The sequence below is a fragment of the Notamacropus eugenii genome, chromosome 6, assembly GCF_028372415.1.
Source record: "Notamacropus eugenii isolate mMacEug1 chromosome 6, mMacEug1.pri_v2, whole genome shotgun sequence".
NCBI classification, from domain to species: Eukaryota; Metazoa; Chordata; class Mammalia; order Diprotodontia; family Macropodidae; genus Notamacropus; species Notamacropus eugenii.
In genome coordinates this window covers 293,162,737-293,181,586 of record NC_092877.1, presented here as the reverse complement: position 1 = coordinate 293,181,586, position 18,850 = coordinate 293,162,737, and the positions used below count along the sequence as shown (strand labels likewise).

General features: G+C 39.5%; 1 protein-coding gene across 4 annotated transcripts in view; it reads right to left on the bottom strand.

The window, feature by feature from the left end:
* Nucleotides 1-18,850, bottom strand: part of DNAJC15 (DnaJ heat shock protein family (Hsp40) member C15) — a 52,030-nt gene that overhangs the window by 17,602 nt on the left and 15,578 nt on the right. For 2 of the 4 annotated variants that reach the window (XM_072617154.1, XM_072617155.1), the window contains exons 2-4: nt 15,022-15,073; nt 9,817-9,890; nt 298-374 (exon numbers count right to left, since the gene is read on the bottom strand). In XM_072617154.1, the coding sequence (XP_072473255.1) occupies nt 298-374; nt 9,817-9,890; nt 15,022-15,073 (203 nt within the window). The other 2 variants (XM_072617152.1, XM_072617153.1) reach the window with 1 other exon arrangement.

Genomic DNA, 18,850 nt, shown 5'->3' with positions numbered 1-18,850 from the left:
AGCATTCAAAGTACCACAGTAAGTGAAATTTCGCTTATTTCTGAAGGTTTATTATTTCAATAGCTGCAGATTTTTGTCATTAAGGCATGAAGTCAGATCTCACGATTGTTTATATTTCTGCTCTATGTAGATGCCTGGATTTGATATTTCAAAATATAAGCATTCAAAACATCTCCTTTCCCTCCAATTTTGAAATACAAGGATAAGTTTGTCTCATCCTTACATCTGGCATTTTCTCCTGTTTCAAAGAGCAAACTTGGTCACAGAAGAAAAATAATACTTATGCAACACACCTACCTTATGCCTAAAATAAGCCCAGCTTCTCGCCTACTCATTTTCTGCTCAAATCCTCCTTTATAGTAGGATGAAAAGCTCTGTACAGGAAAGAGAGAGCAGGAAATAATTAGCTCCATGCATGAGGTGGCATGACCTCAATCCCATCACATAGCTATAGGAGAAAGAATGCATTTTTCTAGAATTTAACTTCAGATTGTGAAACAGACATAAAATAATGCTCATTTTAAATCAACTGTGTCAAGGTGAAAACTAGCACTTAAAGGACCAGAATTTAAGAATACCTCAAAGGACCAAGCTATTGACACTACTTTTTTTTTTTTAATTCACACATCAAAGAAAATAGAGGATGAAAACTTTTATTTCAAAGTAAAACAATACCTGCTTTTTATTATTTGCATTTAAAAATGATCTGCACAGATAAGAGAAAGAAAATACTTAGTACCAAAGACACTCCCTGGTTACCATATATTTAGAAATTGTTTTTGCATACTTTTTCATTGTGCATTTGCCAGAACAAGTTTGTGTTATGTTTTGGGCAAAGCAATGGTACTTTGTAAGGTCACAAGTGGTGCAATGTGGCTGGAGGAGCACTCATGCCTTCACAGTGGCTGTAACTTTTCATTTGCCACTTGGATGATCTGCAGTTTGACCCTCTTGAATGGCTTGCTGCTTTCACTAAGCAACACCTTGACATTTTCTTATAAAATAGAAGAGTATCTGTGTTTTGCTTTGGGTTGTTCTCTGATGGGCTATGAATATATGGATGGAGGATGCTCATGATAGTTACAGACTTGGATCTCTTAAGATGGCATGAATTCAAGGTCACTCTAGGCTGCTCTGTAGATTTCAAAACCAGGGTTTTGTGCAGTGGCCTATGTGTTTTCATTACTTCCGAAGTTCTCCATGGTTCTGACAAATAATCCCAACTATGCTGCACCTTTGCTTTACACAGCTCAAGAAAATGTACATTAAGGGATGTGAGACAATTGCCACAGTTACACCTTCTTAAAACAGCAGTTTCACATCCTTCAACATTACATCAGTAGTTACACTGGTTCATTGCTGCTGGTATTGTCTTTTTCCAAGTAAAGGAATGCACTGAACAAGTATTTGTTTTTGATGTCTACTGCCAACCAAAATTTCAGGCCAAATTTGTCTGATTTGTTTAACATTAACTGAATAAATTTACAGTGTGTCTTGCAAGGCAGCAATTGCTCATCAACTGCTATATAAATACGTCAGGAATAAATTCATTCTGACAATTTTCAATAACGATGGGAATGCTAGACAAAACTTGTCCTGAAACAGATTTGACTCCCTTTCATTTTTCAGGTCAAAGCAAATGTTTCTCATTATATTTAGGAATCAACTCTTTGGCTTAGTTTTATTGAAGAAAGGACACTCCCTCAGGAACTATTTCACAAACTTTTTTATAGGTAGATTTTTTTTCTACCAATAATGTCATGATAAATAAAAAACAAATTTTCTAACTCATCTAATACATCAGACTACTTATTTAGCATTGCCTGTTGCTCACTGGCCATAAGCATTTGTGCATTTCTGAATGTTTCTAAATATGTTTCTGAATGTTCACTAAATAAAATTAGAAAAGAAAGGGGACTTGTCTTGAAGACAAAGGCTACAGAATGTTCAGTACAACCACATGGAAGCGTAATGACATGAGGCTGTTGCAAGAGTCCTCACGCCGCATGAGAAGCAGCCCAACCACGTTTACCTTTCAGACATCTTGGCTCTTCATCTCTTTTGTCAAATATTTGGGTCTGACAAGTACTATGCTGTTTATTACCTTTCAGATCATCAGCTATCAAAGGAACTTCAAGGATGGACTTATCATCATTGAAATCAGATGAGAAACACTCTTCTTCATGCACTACAACTGTAGCATTCACATCATCAAATTCAACATATGTAAATGTGCCATGAGTTTGGATGGGCTATTACTTATTTGTTCTAAAATCTGTCGATAAGAAAGTCTCCTAGACTTTTTATCAGCAAGCTTACAAGCAATGCTATATTATTACGACAACCTAACTATAAACTCTGAAAATATAAAAATTGGAGGGGGAAAACCCAATGAATTGGTCAAACAGCGGAAACTACATATAAAGACAAAATTTTGTTTTACTCTACAAATATATTATTCACCAGGTTTTATAAATATTTGACAAATTCTACTGCTCCTCCAGGGAGACAAGACAGACATAAGCAAAGAAATAACCCAACAGAAATTAACGCTGGAGAATTCCTTCTTAATTGCAACAGAAGTATCAAATGTTTAAATATTTGAAGCATCTTGTCCTTACTGGTAGAACCCCATGTTTTATTTCTTCTGTTATCTGAAAAGTCTTTAGAATGCTAAGGAACAAAGATACAAATTCTGTCTTTGGTGTGGATAATCTTGAGCAAATCATTTAACTGACATGTGATCGCCTTTTTGCCAGGAAACTTAGGATCCCTGGGTCATCGGATCACCTGTCTAGAGTGGGACAAGATCTCAGAGGCCATTTCGTCCAATGCCCTCTCATTCTATAGATGAGGAAACTAAAACTCAAGGAGACTGAATGATATGCCCAAGAACACACAGACACTAAGTGCTGGAGGGAAGGTTTGAAGTCAGTCTCTAAATCCAGAGTCAGCACTCTTTCCATTGTATCAAGGTTGTCAAACACCAACTGACAGTGAAAAAGAAAGGACTGGCAAAATGTGGTAAAGACAGGCTGGGGTCAAGGTCAAAAGGAACAGAAAGAAGAGTGGGAATGGAGGGATAAGGTGTAACTGGTAAAAAAGATACATTTTTGTGGTGAATCAATAATGATAGCTGTTGAGAGATACCTCCTAATGGGGAACAGGATAGACAAGCATTGTAAGTAAAGTTTAGGGGACAGGGAGGTGGAGGTAAGCAGTTAGGGATTAGGACTGATGCTCTGATGGGGCAATAAACTGGGATGGAAAGGAATTCTTATAATAAAGATATCATGGGGTACATAGCTACACTAATCTTAAAAAACACTAGTGCCGGTATTTTTCCATTAAGAGATTCCGTAAGTCACAGTCTCCTCAAGGGGAGACTATCACAGCGGCCTCAAGACCACCAGGCCTACTCTTCTAAGTTTTTCTTTACAATGTCATAGTTATATAAACTCTCCTGATTCTGCTCACTTCACTCTGGATCCATTCAGGCAAGTCTTCTCAGGTTTCTCTGAGCTATTCCTTTTCCTACAGCAAAACAGTATTTTATTCCATTAATAAACCATAATTTGTTCCTCTATTCCTTAACTGAAGGACAGCTCCCTAGTTTCTAGCTTTGTCACTTTTTAAAAAGAGTTGTCATGCACATCTTGGCACCTATGGGTCTTTTCTATCTTTAATATCTTTGTTATATATGCTTGGTAATGGTATTGTTCTTAAAGTTTCTACACAGTTTAATGACTTTTTCAATAAAGTTCTATGTGACTTCCCAGAATGGCTAGATGGTGCCTGCACTGAACAGCCACTCTAACAGACATCATCTTTGCCATACTGAGGGGTGTGAGATGGAGCTTCAAAGTAATTTGATTTGCATTCCCTTAATTATAAGTGATTTGGAGCATTTTTTTAATGTGGCTTTTGGTATCTTGCATTTTTTTCTTGAGAACCATCTCCTCATATCCTTTGACCATTTATTTATTAAGAAATGGATTCTTTAATGTTCCTTATGTAGTTTGGAAATCAGACCTTTATTAGAGAATCTTTACACAAAGATTTCTCTGAGTTAGTTACTAGTTTCTTAGTCCCATTTCCTCTTCTAAATTTTCTTGCACTGATTTTGTTTTTACACAAGCTTTTCAATTTTAAATAATCAAAATAGTTCATGTTATTTTTTGTGAACTGTTCAATCCCTTGTTTGGTCATGAACTCTTCTATCCATAGCTGTGAAAGGTATCTCCTTCCTTGCTCCTCTAATTTGGACATGATACAACCTTTCAGATCTGAATACATCTGGAGCTTACTGCAGTGTCTGATCAAGTGAAATGACCTCTTTAAAGTGCTTCTCCCATCTTCAATCACTACACAAACGCAAGCTATTAGCAAAGTGCTGATCAGAACCCAACTTCTGCCAAACTGCTTTCTACTTTTCCTGGTGCAGCCTCTGGGTTTAGCAAACATTATGCTGCCTTCTTTTGTTTCCATATATCATTTACTTAATTTGTTCCACAACTGACATTCGCTTTTAACCAGTAACAGATGACTACTTTAATGATTACTGATTTGTAACATAGTTTGAGATTTCATATTGCCACTCCCATATCTTTTCATTATATTTCATGAATCATATATGTGCATGTATATATCATATATCTATACACACATGTAGATATGTATGCATGCATGCATACTTTACTGAGATAGTTGCTAGTCACACTGTCTAGCTGAAGAGAGAGATGACAGCATCCTGCAGTAATTGAGGTCACTTTATCTCAACTATAATATTATGGTTAGGAATCAGAAAGGGTTCAAATCATTACCATGGGTAAAAATGCATAAATGTCAGGGAGTTAATGATAAATTCCTGGTTGCCAATATCAAGTCAGACAGGATGAAGTCATGTCATGAAGTCGTATTCTGAGGAACAAGTTCTTCCCCTTTGCCCTCTCATGGTGCACTCCTTCCAAGTCTACATTGCTGCATCATTTTCCACATCCCCCCTCCAAGCTGCAGGTGTGTCTAACAGGTTTGTTCAGAGCCTTCTCAACTCTCCAGAAGGTCTAATTAGCTTTAAATGATTCCATGATCACCCTTATATAGATGGTTCCAGCCCTATTATCCCTCCTGGGTTCTACATGAACGTACAGCTACACAAACTCAACAGAGGTAAAACACACAGCACACACTTGGTAAGAATTTATTGAATGAATGAATATAACTAACACTTCTATGCATTTACCACATGCCAGGCACTGTGGGAGGTGCTTTATAATTATTGTCTCACTTGATTCTCATAATAACCGTGGGAGGTAAGTGCTATCAACTACCCCTGTTTTATAGATGAAGAAATTGAGGCAAACAGAAGTTAAGTGACTTGCCCAGGATCACAACCAGTAAGTGTCTGAGGCCAAATGTGAACTCAGGTCTTCTGGATTTCAGGCCCAGTGTGCTACTTTCCACTGTGCCAACTAGCTGCCCACGTATGGCGGCCCAAGTGATACCTTCAAGAACAGCTCAGATTACGTCGTTCTCCTACTGAATAATAAACTACTAAAGAGCATTTATTGTTTAGTATTGTCAGGGGGCTAACATGGTCAAACCTGTGCTTTGTGGATATCACTGTGTCAGGTGTGCAGGGAATGGATAGACTTGAGGCAGGGTGCTCCATCGACTTAATACCAACAATTTCTGTTTTTTATCCATGTTGCAACTATGTTTAATATCTGAGATTTATAGGAAAGCAAATTATATTCATGCTTGTTGTAAGATTAAAGGTCACAAAAAGGTGAGCCTAATGTGTAGACCAATTCTTTCTCACACTTTGAAAAATATTCCTTTTCCTAGATACTTTACCTCGAACAGTTGTGAAACTTTTCATTTTCAAAGAATGTCAATGTTTTGTCAAAGGTATGGCCTTCATTATTTGTGCTATAGTCACAGACCCCAGTAACAATGAAAGCTGGTAATGTGTCTGTGCAGTTATTACTGTTGGTGTTGTTTTCACCAAGAGGAGACTAAGAGGGGCAATGCCACCACCTTAGGCACACCACTTACCCAGGAATGGCCACCCACAGAAATATGACCAAAAGGGGCCCCAAACCATAAAATGTGTCTGTTTACCGAAAAAACAAGTTTGCTATAACATAATTAATGCAACTTATGCTAAAAAAATCACTTTGAGATTACAGAACATGTATTTTAGAGATGCCAACAAGAAAGGAGAGCTGAATAAGTCTGCTTACGTTCTTCAGCTATTACACTTCTGAAGCAGTTCCTCAGCAAAAAAAGAAACTATTCTAAAGATATGTGGGTAAGCACTAACCTGGTTTGTAAATATATTTATACTGTAGAGCACATGATTTTAAATAGTGTGAGAACTTATCTGTACCATTGAATAGTATTTTAATGTTACATTGCTTAAACTGTGACCGGAGCCCAAAAGAACACAAGATAAATTTATATTATAAAAAAAGCATAGATTAAATGCACTTTTAACCTTCAGTTATATTGGACCTATGACACATACAGAACAGAGTAACTGAACGTACTTAGGAAAATCAGAAAGTAATTTAGGACTATGTTTCCTGACAGTGCTCAAGTTTTATCAGCTGACAGGATCTTTCTATGACTCCACATTGGATTCTCAAGACAGAACAGTGCATCAGTGAGGGGCCAATGGCTCTGTTACTGTTTCTCTAGAACCCTTAGGCACTCTTTGAAAGTTTTGGTTACAAAAAAAGAACTAGGTTTTGGACAAGTGCCACAGTGGATGGAATGCTGGGCCTGGAGTCAGGAAGACCCTGAAGCATCAGATACTCAATCACTGGGTCACCTTGGGCAAGGCACTTAACCAACCAACTGTGAAATGAGGGTAATAACAGCAGTACTTAGCACAGTGCCTGGCACACAGGAGGCATCTGATAAAGTATCTTCCCTTCCCAAACTCTCCCCATTTTTGCTACTTAAAAGAACCTAAGTGATTCTTGTAACTAGTCTTTCTACCATATGTATACTGGTCAAAAAAAAAAAAAAGAACAACGCAAATCCAAAATACTCTCTTGTAGCCACTCTTCCAAATATAGCCAAATGAAAACAAATATAAAATTAGGAAAAATGATCTTCTCAATTACAAGATGGCAAAGGACTAGGTTTTTATAGCAAACAGAGTAAGATTTCAGAGTCCTAACACTGCAAATTAATTTTTGCTCACTTCTATTAAAACCTTAATTGGACAAAGGCATGGTTTAGAGGTGTCTATGGGTTCTCTAAAACCAAACCAATGGGGCAAAAAAGCATGCTGAGGTCCTGCCCCAAGCTGGGAAGGTGAGCACGAACCTGTCACGCTTCAATGACAGCACAAGACAAGCTCTGAGAAGCTCATCAGTTTAGCCACAGAGGAATGAATTTTTCAGAACAGTAAGTAATTCTTAAAGATGAGGTCTTAAATGGTAGAGTTCAGATCTTGCCAACATCTCTGCCAGGACTGAATCTATGATCCTATGATACCAAACTGTGTGTCTAGATGAAGACTGTTACCATGGCAACATCAAGAAACTCTAGAAACAGGAAATATAATAATCCTGACTGTGGCATTTTATTAACAAATTCTGAGAAAATTGTTTATAATACAAAGAAAGCTAAAAGGACACTTAATTATAGTTTTAATTTTGTATATGAAGGGATATAGTATATAAGTGGTGATTTCTATTGTTTCCAGAGGAAGAAGAATAAGAAAAAAATGGGATTAAGTTGTTGTATAGTAGGTAGGTTAGAACTGAAATCAGAAGGAAATGTGTTCAAATCTCCTACTGGACACTTAGTAGCTGTGTCCTTGGACCAGTTACTTAACCTATCTCTGCCTCAGTTTTCATTACCTGTAAAATAAGGGAATTGGACTTGTTAAATTCTAGGGTCCCTTCTAATTCTATTTATGATCCTACAAAGGAGCAACTAAGAAAATGGTTTTCATTTAGAAAGTGTTTTTCAGATAGCAAGTACTTTGACCATACATGGTATCCTTTATCTTCAAAATAACTCTGTAAAAGGCAAACAAACAGCACAGGAATTAGTCTTATTTTATAGATAAGAAGACTAAGGTTCAGAAAAGGTAGTGTCCTGGCCAAGAACACACACATCATAAGTGGCAGAGATGGAACTCAAATCCATGTCTACTGACTCCAAGTTGAATACAATATTTACTTAAGCAGACAGCAACATGATTACGGACTGATGGAAATCCTCCTCACTAAAGGTTAGGAATGCATTACCAAAATTACAGAATCACCTTGTAGAGAAATAGTTAAACATTAGGTAAATAAACAGGAGATACAAAAGAAGAAAAACTTTAGTTTTAAGCATGATAAAGATTCTAAGCACCTGATATCTTCCATTCTAAAAATGAACATTACAAGATTAGCAAGACAGCACAGGAGTTTTCCTCACATCACTCCAACCCAAAAACCTCAACAAGAGACTGAAGTAGTAAAGAACTGGAAAAAGTCAATGTCTTTAGATTGAGAAACGGCTAAACAAACTGTGGCACATGAATGGCACGAGTACTGTTGCTACGCCGTAAGAAACAAATAGGAAGAATTCAGGAAAACAAGTGAACTGATGCAGTGTGACGTAAGCAGAGCGTGAAAGCAACGTTCCCTCCTGGGCTCTCACAGAGCCACCACTGGAGCTCAGGCCCTCAACATCCCTTCCTCACCCTACTGAAATAGACTCCATTTTTCTCTCCACCTCAAGGCAGCTTCCAAACAAAGTGGTTTTCAGAAAACAGAATTCTGATCCTGTCAGTCCCCTACTCAGTAAACTCCAACAGCTTCCTGACACACACTTCCATTTGACACTGAAATCTCTTCAGCCCCTGGGCCCTTTCTGCTCTTCTTAGACTTTATCCCCCACAGTACAGCTATTCTGGTCACAAATGAGCTGCCAGCTCCCATCTCTGGGTCTTTGCACTGACTATCCCCATGCCTAGAAGGCCCTCTTCCCTCCCCAGTGATCAGCAGAATCCTTGGCTTCTTTCAAGGCTCAGCTTAAAGGCTAACTTACATGAAACCTTTCCTGGTCCCCTGTGCTTCTAGGACACACTCAACCCAAACTACCCTGAACTCATTTTATTTATATTCAGTATATAACTGTATGTGTATATGATCTCTGTGTAAGTTTCTTGAGGCCAGGGACTGTTGCACTCTTGTCTTCACACACTCAGCACTTAGTACAGTGCCTGATACAAATAAGCACTTAATTAATGCTTCTTCATTGACAGCAATAGATCTGGAAAACAAACTTTGGGATTATTAGAACTGGAAAAAGTTCTCAAAGAAACCTCCTAAGAGCAGATGGCATTTTTAGAGCTTTAAGGGTTGCATGACCTCTTACTCCCATTATCTCACTTGCCCTTTATAAGCATGCTGTGACATGAGCACCACAAATAGTGCAGGTGACACACCTGAGATATAAACAGGTAAAGTAATTTGTGCAGGGACACAGAGCCGCTAAGAGGGGAAGGCACAGTTGAACCCAGGTCTCTTTGCCCTCCAAACCCAGAGGGAAGACAGCACAATTCTCTCCTGGCCAGAATACTGGCTCTGGAAGCGAGGTTAGAGCTCATCTAACGCAATCACCTAACTTCAGTGATAAGGAAGGGAACGTGGGCAAGGTGATGCAGTTAGTGGGTGATGTAAGCAGTGAAGTAGCGAGCTTTTGCTAACAAGACAGAATTAAACAGATTTGCTTGTGTTAGTTCAAACTGTGGAAATACGGACCAATCCAAGTGCGCCCTAGCCAGGCCACTGCAGGACTTACAAGAGGCTGAATCTTCTTTGCAGCTTCTGTGATTACTTGTTCCAGAGGCTTCCAGATTTGAAACGCACAGCGACCTAAAAAAGTATAGAAGTAAATGCGTATTCCCAAAATTAAAACAAGCAGAAGCCATCAAGACAGTTACTTAGCATTTCTTTTATGGGATATTTTACTTTACACATTATCACCAAAAGTGGCAAAGATTAATCTTTCTATTTAAAATACAGATAATATCTTTGAATCATATAGTTAAAAAAAAATTGGTCTAAGAAACAAATGAGTGATTTTAATAGAATTATTTCTAGAATTAAAAAGCTAAGCTGAAAATCTTTTCCAAATGTAACTGTAACCTCTTACTCCCTTTCTTAAATAACTTTATCTTATTGTTTGGTGTTTTTTTAGACAACCTTCTCTGCCCTTCTCTGTCTCTTCAAGTTCCACATAAATGAGTCAAGCTTTCTTCTGTATTTAGAGCATCAATTAAGAATACATAACTTTATTATCTAGGCAGTGCACTTCTCATTTTTCAGTCAGAATGTCTGTCTTCTCTCTCTTGACAAAGCAAATTACTAACGGGAATACCAAAGTCTGTGGAAGAGCCCGCAGCATCTTCCAGCTTTTTGTGTCTATTTTTCCAAGCATCAAGTCTCACCAGGACATGCACAGGGAGAGCTGTTGTTACTCATTTGCAAATGAACCGCCTCAGGGTGCAAAACAGTGACAGAACTGGGGCATCCACGAGACCCAGCTCCACCCAGCAAGAAGAACAAAAAGCTTTCTGAACAAAGGAAAACATTAAATAAAGCCTCCAGACCCATTTCTATCCACATTCTTTATGTGCCCAAACCTTTAATCCTGTTCACTAGGGCATCTTTCACTCAGTTTTACTCTCCATAACATTTTAGCTTCTAAAGTGCCATAAGACTTTTCCCAACCTGGAACATGAAGCCATTAATGACAGTTCACCTGAACCTGAAAAAAGAAACTGGAGTCTTGGACATGGAATACTCTAAAAACCCATTAAAAATAGATCACCAAGAACTAGAAGATCCCTTTTTTCAATCTATATTTTTCCTTATAGACTTTTTATCCAAGAGATCCACAGCTCTGAAAAGTATGTGATCATTGAATATTATAGTTAACAATAAGCATTTGACCAATTTGCCTGTACAGAACACAGGACTGGGCTCTACATTTCTGAGAGAATACCCAAAGTACAAGAGGAAGATCAGGTGGAGGATCTCTACTTTTGCAGCAATGCATGCACTTGAAATTCTAAAAGCCTTTTCCCACAACACAGCTCTACACTAATTACTGTAATTCCTTAGATTATCTCCAGGGCTCTTTGAGAACTAATCCTAGATTCCAAAGTCAGCCCACCAAGAGCATATGGGGACATAAATTAGTAAAACTATGGTGGCCTAGCGAGAATTAGAAAAACACAAATCTCAATATATATCATTTAAGCTCTCCTGGTTATATATTCTAAATAAGCATAATGCCAGTGAGACTGAACAACTTTTATTTTCCAGTTTTCTAGCTGGATGTAAGTGGATTTGATATATCGACATCCAAGTACAGTTTCATCTAAAACAGAAGATCCAGTAGAAAAGGCCACATACATTGACTTAAACTCATACAAAAAAGATTGAAACAAAGTTTAACATGCAAAATGCTCTCAGATTAATGTTCAAGGAATGAGCAGTTGTGCAATTTACAAAAAGAAGTCAATAATTCAAGCAGGCAACAACTTCGTTTTAATTTTTTAAGTGTTCTATCTTAAGTAGCAGTTTCAGCAGTGAACAACTATTCCTCAGGTCTCAAAGAAATGAAGTTAATAAAGCTGCCTATGAAGTAATTGTCTGTCCTTCACTTTCGAAGAAGAAGGACTAAGTGAGGCAGAGAGTAGCACATCTCTCCCTGAGTCATCCAAGTCCTGGGGCAGGACCAAAGTCAAGCAACTGGCCACGGTCTAGGATGCAGTGAACCTCCCTGGCATCTTCTGCACCTGAGCACGCTCTGAGCACTCCAAACTGCCTGCTTCTGCTGTCTTCCTGGTTATTAGAACATTGGCCCATCCCCTGGAGAAGTCTTCACACACTTGGGGCAGACATCCCTCTAACTCACCAAACCTGTCAGTTACCCTCAACCTGTTTTAGCCCATTTGCTGAGATGGCTTACCCAGGTGTGGCTGCTGGCAAGCTGCAGCTTCTTAGAGACACCCCACACCAGAGGGTTTAGTCCTCCCTGAACACCCCAGACACTCCATATCAAGTAATATATATCTTATGGAAGGGCAATCCTCACTACAAGGTACTATCTATCAATCAATTTAATTCTATTTGTTATAATTACTTACTATATGGAAGACATTATGCTAAGCACTGGGGATATAAAGACAAAAATGTCTTTCCCTCAAGAGGTTTACAATCTATCAGGCTATGCAACATGCCAAAGTACAAGACTGCAGTAGAAAGTGTTGAATTTGGAGTTAAGGGGCCTGAGTTCAAATCCTCACTTAACCTCTCACAGGTGTCAGTTTCCTTGACTGCTCAATGTTAGGGTTGCTTTAGATGACCTTGAATTCCCTTTTATTTCTAAAGCTAGGATCCTATTACCCAGTGAATGTGCGTATGAGTGTGTGTGTATGTGTGGCAATCTCTATGTGTATAAAATTAAGGAAGCTGTAATTGGAATGATCAAGAAGGCCTCATGCAGGAGGAACATTTCAACTGAGTTCTGAAGGAAAATAAGGCTTATGGGGGGTTAGGAGAGGGTGTCTGCTAGACATGACAGAAGCCCTGTCAAAAGTGACAGAAACAGGACATAGGTCATATATGGAGAACAGCAAGAAGGCCAGTTTGGCAGGACTACAGGGCATATAAAGGAGAATAATTCATAATAAGCCTAGCATAGGTGGCTGAAGTCAGGTTGTGAATGACTTTAAATTCCAAAAGAGGAGTTTGCATTTTATCCTGTAGGTAATAGGAAGCTACTGGAGTTTATTCAGTGAAAGAGTGCCACGATAAAGGCACACTATAGGTTTATTATTATCTGTGTGCAGGATGGACTTTGGAGCAGAGAGTTGAGGTAGGGAGACTAATTAGAGGTGCATTGAAATAGTCTGGACAAGAAATGATGAAGTTGTGACCTAAGGAATCATGAGAGAAAGCAGGGAAAAGAAATGAGATGTGGTGGCAGAAAAAGCTACACAATTTGGCAATTGATTGGATATGTGAGGTAAGAAAAGCAAGGCCTCAAGGATGACTCATACCATGTAGGGAACACTAAAACAGAAGAAATAGCACATAGATAAGATTATTCAGACAGCAATGTGAATGATGAACTGGAGAGGCAAAGAGTACAGCGAGGAAAATTATTCCTACTACAGTTCAGGCAGGTAGTAATATGTCCTGTTTTAGGGTAGTAAGGCTGAGAAGAGTGAAGAAGACATTTTACCGGAAGGACTTAGACGTGACAGATGAGAGAAGAATTAAAGATCAACCAAAATTATAAAGAGGGTGTACCAATTATGGAGATAGAAAAAATAAAGTCAGACACTGAAGGGGAAAAACATGGCTTAGTTATGGACATGTTAAATTTGAGATGTCAATAGGATGTCAAGGTTAGAGATTTACTGTAAACAACTAGAGATATGGGTCTGAAATTAAGATGAGAGGTCAAGAACAGAGATATCGATTTTGGGAGTCATGTTTAGAGACTGAAGCCCTTGGAGAGGATGGGTTAGCCAAAAGGCACAAGGACATTCACATTACGAGGATTAAAAGTTACTGAAAGAGGCAAAAGAAGCAGTTAGAAAACTAGGAGAACCTAGGTAGGGATGGGGAACTTGCAGCCTCAAGGTCTGGCCCTCTAGGTCCTCAAGTGCGGCCCTTTGATTGAATCCAAACTGCACAGAACAAATCCCCTTCATAAAAGGATTTTCTGTAAAACTTGGACTCAGTTAAAAAAAGCTGTACCCAAGGACCCAGAAGGCCATATGTGGCCACTGCGGATTTCCCACCCCTGATATAAAGTGGAGGGAGGAGAAAGCATTTTGGGGGAGGGAGCACTCAACAGTCAAAAACTAAAGGGAAAGTCCCAGAGGATGAGGACTTCACTAGGACTCAAATTATGCACTGACCTGAGGTAAGGCACTTTATTAGGCAGTGAAGTTACAAAGCAAAAAATGCAACAGTCCTAGACTTCAGAGAGCTTAGTTTCTTCGGGATGTAAGGCATGGGAAAAGATCATTGTGTCTAGCACTTAGGAGGTCAGTGCAGATTCCCAACTCTTAAGAAACTGAAGAAGACACATAGCAATATATACCTTTTTAAATCTCAGCAGTGAAAAAGAAGGAAAATATGACATTTGCTGGATGGAACAGGACGGCCAAGTAGTTTTTTTGCTTTTTTAAAGCATTACAAAGACCTGGCTATGTTTGTAAGCATATGGAAAGAAGTCAACTGTGACTGAAGGATGCCAAGGAAGACTGAAAATGCATGAGATGTTAGGGAGAACTTCTAGAACAAGTTCTGGAAGTAGGAGAGAATTGAATCAAAGACTTAGATAGAGGCTTAGCCTTAGCACTTAGTAGAGATAGCTTTTCAATAAGCAGAGGGAATTAGGAGACAAAAGATGATAACACTGAGAAAGTTTGAGGAATTAAGAATTGAAGATTTCAGAGTTGATTGAGAGCATGAGGCAGAATTTGAAATATTGATATTTTTGGCCACTGCCTCCACAAGGTTTCTCCTCCATGTATGTGTTTCAGTTCCTTTATTGAGGGACTAGAATCTCAGGGCCAGTTTGGGGACTGGGGTGGAGGAGTGTTGCTATTAGGTTTTTGGAGTCTCTATACCACCATTATACTCTGGGATTGCTGAAGCAAACATTCATTTACATAAAACATGTCATTATATAAAATAACTAACCTTTGATGAGGCTATTAAGCCTGGAAAACAGCATACAGTTTCATTACTTTCCTTCAGAACAAGGCTTATTGGGACCTTCTGCCATCCCAACAGCAGGCATGAGTTTTCAATGACAGATGTGTAATGAATTGAAACAAGAACTGAATTAAGAGATCTCTGGATATGAAGAGTTCTAAGAACTTCTGTGAATCACTAAAGAATAATAAAGGGGAAGAATGATGGGAAAATATTCCTTCGGCATCTTTTGACAATACTTTTAGTTAATTTTGCTTACCTGCAAATGCGAAGGCCGCCACCCCTAGTCCCACCGCTATCATTGTCCTGGCCTGTGACAGAAGAACAAGGCTGTTATGTAGCATTCCAAAGGCAGACTCGTTTAACAGTCAGCGTAATCATCTTATGGGCATCTTATGATGACAGAATTTGCTTTAAGATCTTAAAAGAGGTAAAAATCACTCCTTTTTAATCACAAAATAGGAAAAGTAATTTTCTTTTTTTTTTTTTGATTGGTAGGCACAGCTTTATTTTTATTTATTTATTTTTTTTATTTAACTTTTAACATTCATTTTCACAAAATTTTGGGTTACAAATTTTCTCCCCTTTTATCCCCTCCCGCCCCCAAACACCAAGCATTCTAATTGCCCCTGTGACCAATCTGCTCTCTCTTCTATCATCCCTCTCTGCCCTTGTCTCCGTCTTCTCTTTTGTCCTGTAGGGCCAGAGAGCTTTCTATACCCCTTAACCTGTATTTCTTATTTCCTAGTGGTAAAAACATTACAGTTGATCCTAACACTTTGAGTTCCAACTTCTTTACCTCCCTCCCTCTCCACCCCTTCCCTCTGGAAGGCAAGCAATTCAATATAGGCCAAATCTGTGTAGTTTTGCAAATGACTTCCATAATAGTTGTGTTGTATAGGACTAACTATATTTCCCTCCATCCTATCCTGTCCCCCATTGCTTCTATTCTCTTTTGATCCTATCCCTCCCCATGAGTGTCGACCTCGAATTGCATTCTCCTCCCCATGCCCTCCTTTCTATCATCCCCCCCACCCTGCTTGTCCCCTTATCCCCCACTTTCCTGTATTGTGAGGTAGGTTTTCCTACCAAAATGAGTGTGCATTTTATTCTTTCCTTTAGTGGAATGTGATGAGAGTAGACTTCATGTTTTTCTCTCACCTCCCCTCTTTATCCCTCCACAAATGAGTCTTTTGCTTGCCTCTTTTATGAGAGATAATTTGCCCCATTCAATTTCTCCCTTTCTCCTCCCAACATATTTCTCTCTCCCTGCTTGATTTCATTTTTTTTTTTTAAGATATGATCCCATCCTCTTCAATTCACTCTGTGCACTCTGCCTCTATGTATGTGTGCATGTGTACGTGTGTGTGTGTGTACTCCCACCCAGTACCCAGATACTGAAATGTTTCAAGAGTTACAAATATTGTCTTTCCATGTAGGAATGTAAACAGTTCAACTTTAGTAAGTCCCTTATGACTTCTCTTTGCTGTTCACCTTTTCATGGTTCTCTTCATTCTTGTGTTTGAAAGTTAAGTTTTCTTTTCAGCTCTGGTCTTTTCATCAAGAATGCTTGAAAATCCTCTATTTCATTGAAAGACCATTTTTTCCCCTGAAGTATTATACTCAGTTTTGCTGGGTAGGTGATTCTTGGTTTTAGTCCTAGTTCCTTTGACTTCTGGAATATCCTATTCCATGCCCTTCGATCCCTTAATGTAGAGGCTGCTAGATCTTGTGTTATCCTGATTGTATTTCCACAATACTTGAATTGTTTCTTTCTAGCTGCTTGCAATATTTTCTCCTTGACCTGGGAATTCTGGAATTTGGCCACAATGTTCCTAGGAGTTTCTCTTTTTGGATCTCTTTCATGCGGTGCTCTGTGGATTCCTTGAATATTTATTTTGCCCTCTGGTTCTAGAATCTCAGGGCAGTTTTCCTTGATAATTTCATGGAAGATGATGTCTAGGCTCTTCTTTTGATCATGGCTTTCAGGTAGTCCCAAAATTTTTAAATTGTCTCTCCTGAATCTATTTTCCAGGTCAGTTGTTTTTCCAATGAGATATTTCACATTATCTTCCATTTTTCCATTCTTTTGGTTTTGTATTATGATATCATGCTTTCTCACAAAGTCCTTAGCCTCCATCTGTGCCATTCTAGTTTTGAAAGAACTATTTTCTTCAGTGAGCTTTTGAATCTCCTTTTCCATTTGGCTAATTCTGCTTTTGAAAGCATTCTTCTCCTCATTGGCTTTTTGAACCTCTTTTGCCAATTGAGTTAGGCTAGTTTTCAAGGTGTTAATTTCTTCAACATTTTTTTGGGTCTCCTTTAGCAGGGAGCTGATCTGCTGTTCATGCTTTTCTTTCATCTCTCTCATTTCTCTTCCCAGTTTTTCCTCCACCTCTCTAACTTGATTTTCAAAATTCTTTTTGAGCTTTTCCATGGCCTGAGCCCATTGGGTGGGCTGGGACACAGAAGCCTTGATTTCTGTGTCTTTGCCTGATGGTAAGCATTGTTCTTCCTCATCAGAAAGGAAGGGAGGAAATGCCTGTTCTCCAAGAAAGTAGCCTTCAATAGTCTTATTTCTTTTTCCTTTTCTGGGCATTTTCTCAGCCAGTGACTTGACCTCTGGATATTCTCCTCACACCCACCTTGCCTCCTGATCCTCCCAGCCAGCGTTTGGGGACTGAGGTTCAAATGCTGCTTCCAGCCTTAGGGCTTTTGGCGGGGGCAGGGCTGCTATTCAGTGTGAGATTAAGTTCAGGTGGTCAGGTCGGGGCAGGGCCGCATCTCAGGCTCAGTTCCCTCAGGGGGTTTATGCACAGACCTTCCACAATGGATCCAGGATCCTGCCCCCTTGGGGAGCCCCTGTCTGCAGCCACCTCTCAGCTTCTACCTCCCGGGGGGGCCCGAATCATGGGGGCACCCCACTCCCCTCTCGACCCGCCAAAGAGACTCTCTCACCGACCCCTGTCAGCTGTGGGCGGAGGGACTTGTGCGGCCGCTGGAGATCCTGTCCCTGAAGCCTGCTTGGGTCTGTTTCTCTTGGTGCCGTGGCCGCAGCAGGTCTGGGCTCCGCGTCTGCAGCACGACGGACCTTTTGCGAGAGGTTTGCAGGTCCCTCTGTGGGTGGAGGGACCCGCGTGGCCGCTGGAGATCCCATCCCTGAAGCCCGCTGGGATCTTTTCCTCTTGGTGCCGCGGCCGCAGCAGGGCTGCCCTCAGCTCCCAGTCCCAGCACCCAGTCCACAGCGCGAAGGACCCCCCCACGAGAGGTTTGCAGGTCCCTCCGGAACAGAAATCTCCCTCGCTCCAATATTCCGTGGCCTCTGGGTGCAGAATTCGCCGTGAGTTACTCCCCTGTAGCCGTTCAGGAAAAGTAATTTTCAATCAATTGATATAATTCAAAATTTTCCTTTAATGTCATATCAGAATTCATTCAGGTTTTTGTTTGCTTGTTTTTGTTAGGCAATCAGGGTTAAGGGACTTGCCCAGGATTATACAGCCAGTAAGTTGTGTGAGGTCAGATTTGAACTTGGGGGTCTCCCTGACTGGTGCTCCATCCACTGGGCCACCTAGCTGCCCCCCACCAGAATTCATTCTAACCAAGTCTCCCATGGCATATATTTCTGGCAAAGAACATCAGGGTAACTGTATACTTTTTTCCCATTATTTTGCAGTTGGTATATTTAATGCCACTTAGTATTTTTTAAAGTTTAATAAATGTTTAAACATGTTTATTAAGGAGAATTAGGGCTGAAAATTGGTACAAAACCAAACTAAAATTATTAAAATGTTAAATAATTTGTCTTTATAATTCTATGACAAGGTAAAAAAGAGTAACTGATGTGGCATCTAGCACAGGAATTTAGTGTGATCACAAGATCATTTTGAGGATAATCAACTTAAAATGTGGGAAACGTGTCTGTCCCTTTAGTTTTCATTCAGTGAGAAACAGTTGAATTCCCAACACCCCTATTTTTGTCAAGGCTATTCCTAGTTTCCCAGTCATCCAGGTTCTTCAATAAATGCTTGCTAAACTGAAAAAAAAAAAGAAAACCAAACAAACCAAATAACTAAATGATTATTCTTTTC